This window comes from Chiloscyllium plagiosum, chromosome 4 (genome assembly GCF_004010195.1).
Source record: "Chiloscyllium plagiosum isolate BGI_BamShark_2017 chromosome 4, ASM401019v2, whole genome shotgun sequence".
NCBI lineage: Eukaryota > Metazoa > Chordata > Chondrichthyes > Orectolobiformes > Hemiscylliidae > Chiloscyllium > Chiloscyllium plagiosum.
This window is the reverse complement of record NC_057713.1, coordinates 63,554,412-63,557,822: the sequence shown is the minus strand read 5'-3', so window position 1 is coordinate 63,557,822 and position 3,411 is coordinate 63,554,412. Positions and strand designations below refer to the sequence as shown.

At 44.7% G+C, this 3,411-nt stretch overlaps 1 protein-coding gene across 2 annotated transcripts in view; it reads left to right on the top strand.

The window, feature by feature from the left end:
- The first annotated feature begins 237 nt into the window (after positions 1-237).
- The window catches only part of LOC122549088 (peroxidasin homolog), a 573,433-nt gene continuing 570,259 nt past the window's right edge, over positions 238-3,411 (top strand). For both annotated transcript variants that reach the window (XM_043688313.1, XM_043688312.1), the window contains exon 1: positions 238-482. In XM_043688313.1, coding sequence (XP_043544248.1) covers positions 325-482 — 158 coding nt within the window. In that variant the 5' untranslated portion in view covers positions 238-324. The remainder of the gene's footprint in view (positions 483-3,411) is intronic.

Here is a 3,411-nt window from a genome sequence, read left to right as displayed (position 1 = left end):
TGGAAGATTCTGAGATGTGTAAAGGACATTGGTTTACTGGTCCCCCTTTGAAGTGAATCCTTTCTTGTCCCTCAGGCTTTTACGTAAAAAAACTGTGCTAATAATTTTGTGTCTTCACATCATTAGAACTACAGTACAACGGTTTTGGCTGTATTTTTGTGGATAAAGCTGCTGCAATTTTTTTTTGTGTTCTGTGCTGAAATTTGATCCTGGTGGTGGTCTGATTGGACGCTCAGACTGACTTAAACTTGCCTAGACTCCACTCACTGTTTCATTTCAGGTTCTGCAGCTCGAGGCACAGCCTCCACTCTGATCTCGTTTAGGATGGGACGCAAATGTTTCCTTTTTTTAACTATTTTCTTTCTTCTCTTTCCTGCAATTTTCTGCTGCCCAAGCCGATGCCTGTGCTTCAGAACCACTGTCCGTTGTATGCACTTGATGCTGGATCATATCCCGAAAGTAGCACCGCAGACTGTTATCTTGTAAGTGCAAAACTTATCTTTTAGCTGTTGTGTAAACTTGTTTCACAAGCTGAGCTCAGTTAGCTTCTGACTTATGAAAATCGTGTAGTCTAAATTGAAGTTTATGAAATAGGCCAAACTAATTTCAGTTTAAGAATACATTCAAAGCATGTACTGTGCTGCTTAAAAGACTTTTGCCAATAGTTTTCACTTCTATTTACAGAACAGAAATTTATGCGTTCTTTTTCCATTATGAAACTGATGTTACAGTGACTGCTTTGGAATGAATGGAGAAGTACGAGAAGGATGCCAACGAGATTGAAGTTGCCAGTTTATTAGTATCTGCTGAGATTTGTCTGGGTTTTCTTGCAAAATGTAATGATCTGCAAAATTAGTTTGTCTCCATCTTAAGCTACAAACCTACATTTTTTGGATTTATCATCATAAGAATAGCTGCAGTTGATTTCAGCTCATGGAAAAGGGATATTTTAATAAGCTGGGGAAAAAAATCCTTCACCATTTCACACTGGCATTGTCTCTGTTTGAAAGTTGTCAAGTATTTTCTTAAAATAATTAACACATTTAACTTTATTTGCTGATAGCTGAAATAATAAACTCCTCCTCTGCACATGCTTACAATCTGTAAGGGCAGCTTGACATTTTGGAAGGACAGCTTTATGACTGTATTGGGTTTTGAAAATTTATATTCCCTACTCGAGAGGTTTTGAAAATTAATATTACCTGCTGGAGAGGTTTTGGAATTATGCATACTGATTTCTGAAGTAATCAGGTCCTTTTCACTGTTTTAGTGAACCTAGCTTGAATTATCTTTTTGCTATATTTAGGAAATTCATGGCAGTAGCGCATTTAAAAAAAAGTCTCAACAACCAACAATCTTTAAAATGAGGGTATGTTAGGGTTGAGACTGGAGCAGATATGGTTAAAGACTGTTGCTACCCTCTCATGGCCATCATTTATGCAGTGCAGTTTGTGCTGGTGTGAGGCCAGTGGGGACTCCACCCCTCTCGGAAATGAACCTTGTGTTTTGTGAAACTTTCCGATTAAGATCATTCTGGGTGGTACACAGAATCTCATCCAACTAAGTCTATTGCTATGGATAAGTCATGATTTGGAGATGACGGTGTTGGACTGGGGTGTACAAAGTTAAAAATCACACAACACCAAGTTATAGTCCAACAGGTTTAATTGGAAGCACTAGCTTTCGGAACATTGCTCCTTCATCAAGTGGTTGTGGAGGACACAATTGTAAGGCACAGAATTTATAGCAAAAATTTACAGTGTGATGTTACTGAAATTATACATTGAAAAATACCTTGATTGTCTATTGAATCTTTCATCTGTTCAAATACCATGATAGTTTCACTTCTTTCATGTGTAAATTACAAAACTTTTTTTTAAAAGTTGCATTCTCAGGTTAGCTGTAACAATTGGTGTTAACTAGACAATATGTTGAAGGTCGACCCATTGTCTCGGCATGCTCCTGCCTCACTGAATTCATCTCTACCTACCTCGACACTGTCCTATCCTCCTAGTCCAGGAACTCCCCACATACGTTCGAGACACCACCCACGCCCTCCACCTCCTCCACTTCCGTTGCCCCGACCCCCAACGCCTCATCTTCACCATGGATATCCAATCCCTCTACACCTCCATCCGCCATGACCAGGGCCTCCAAGCCCTCCATTTTTTCCTCTCCAGACGTCCCCAACAGTACCCTTCCACCGACACTCTCATTCGTTTGGCTGAACTGGTCCTCACCCTTAACAATTTCTCCTTTGAATCCTCCCACTTCCTCCAGACCAAAGGGGTAGCCATGGGCACACGTATGGGCCCCAGCTATGCCTGTCTCTTTGTTGGCTACGTAGAGCAGTTGATCTTCCGTAATTACACCAGCACCACTCCCCACCTCTTCCTCTGCTACATTGATGACTGCATTGGTGCCACCTCGTGCTCCCGCGAGGTGGTTGAGCAATTCATCAACTTCACCAACACATTCCACCCTGACCTTAAATTTACCTGGACCATGTCTGACACCTCTCTCCCCTTCCTAGACCTCTCCATCTCCATTAATGATGATCACAGCTACCTGGATTACACCTCTTCCCATCCTACCTCTTGCAAAAATGCCATCCCATATTCTCAATTCCTCTGCCTCCGCCGTATCTGCTCCCAGGAGGACCAGTTCCACCACAGAACACACCAGATGGCCTCCTTATTTAGAGACTGCAATTTCCCTTCCCACGTGGTCAAAGATGCCCTCCAACGCATCTCGTCCACATCCCGCACCTCTGCCCTCAGACCCCACCCCTCCAACCGTAACAAGGACAGAACGCCCCTGGTGCTCACCTTCCACCCTGCCAACCTTCGCATAAACCAAATCATCTGCCAACATTTCCGCCATATCCAAAAAGACCCCACCACCAGGGATATATTTCCCTCCCCACCCCTTTCCGCCTTCCGCAAAGTCCGATCCCTCTGTGACTACCTGGTCAGGTCCACGCCCCCCTACAACCCACCCTCCCATCCTGGCACTTTCCCCTGCCACCGCAGGAACTGTAAAACCTGCGCCCACACCTCCTCCCTCACCTCTATCCAAGGCTCTTCCACATCCATCAAAGTTTTACTTGCACATCCACTAATATAATTTATTGTATCCGTTGCTCCCGATGCGGTCTCCTCTACATTGGGGAGACTGGGCGCCTCCTAGCAGAGCACTTTAGGGAACATCTCCGGGACACCCGCACCAATCAACCACACCGCCCCGTGGCCCAACATTTCAACTCCCCCTCCCATTCTGCCGATAACATGGAGGTCCTGGGCTTCCTTCACCGCCGCTCCCTCACCACCAGACGCCTGGAGGAAAAACGCCTCATCTTCCGCCTCAGAACACTTCAACCCCAGGGCATCAATGTGGACTTCAACAGTTTCC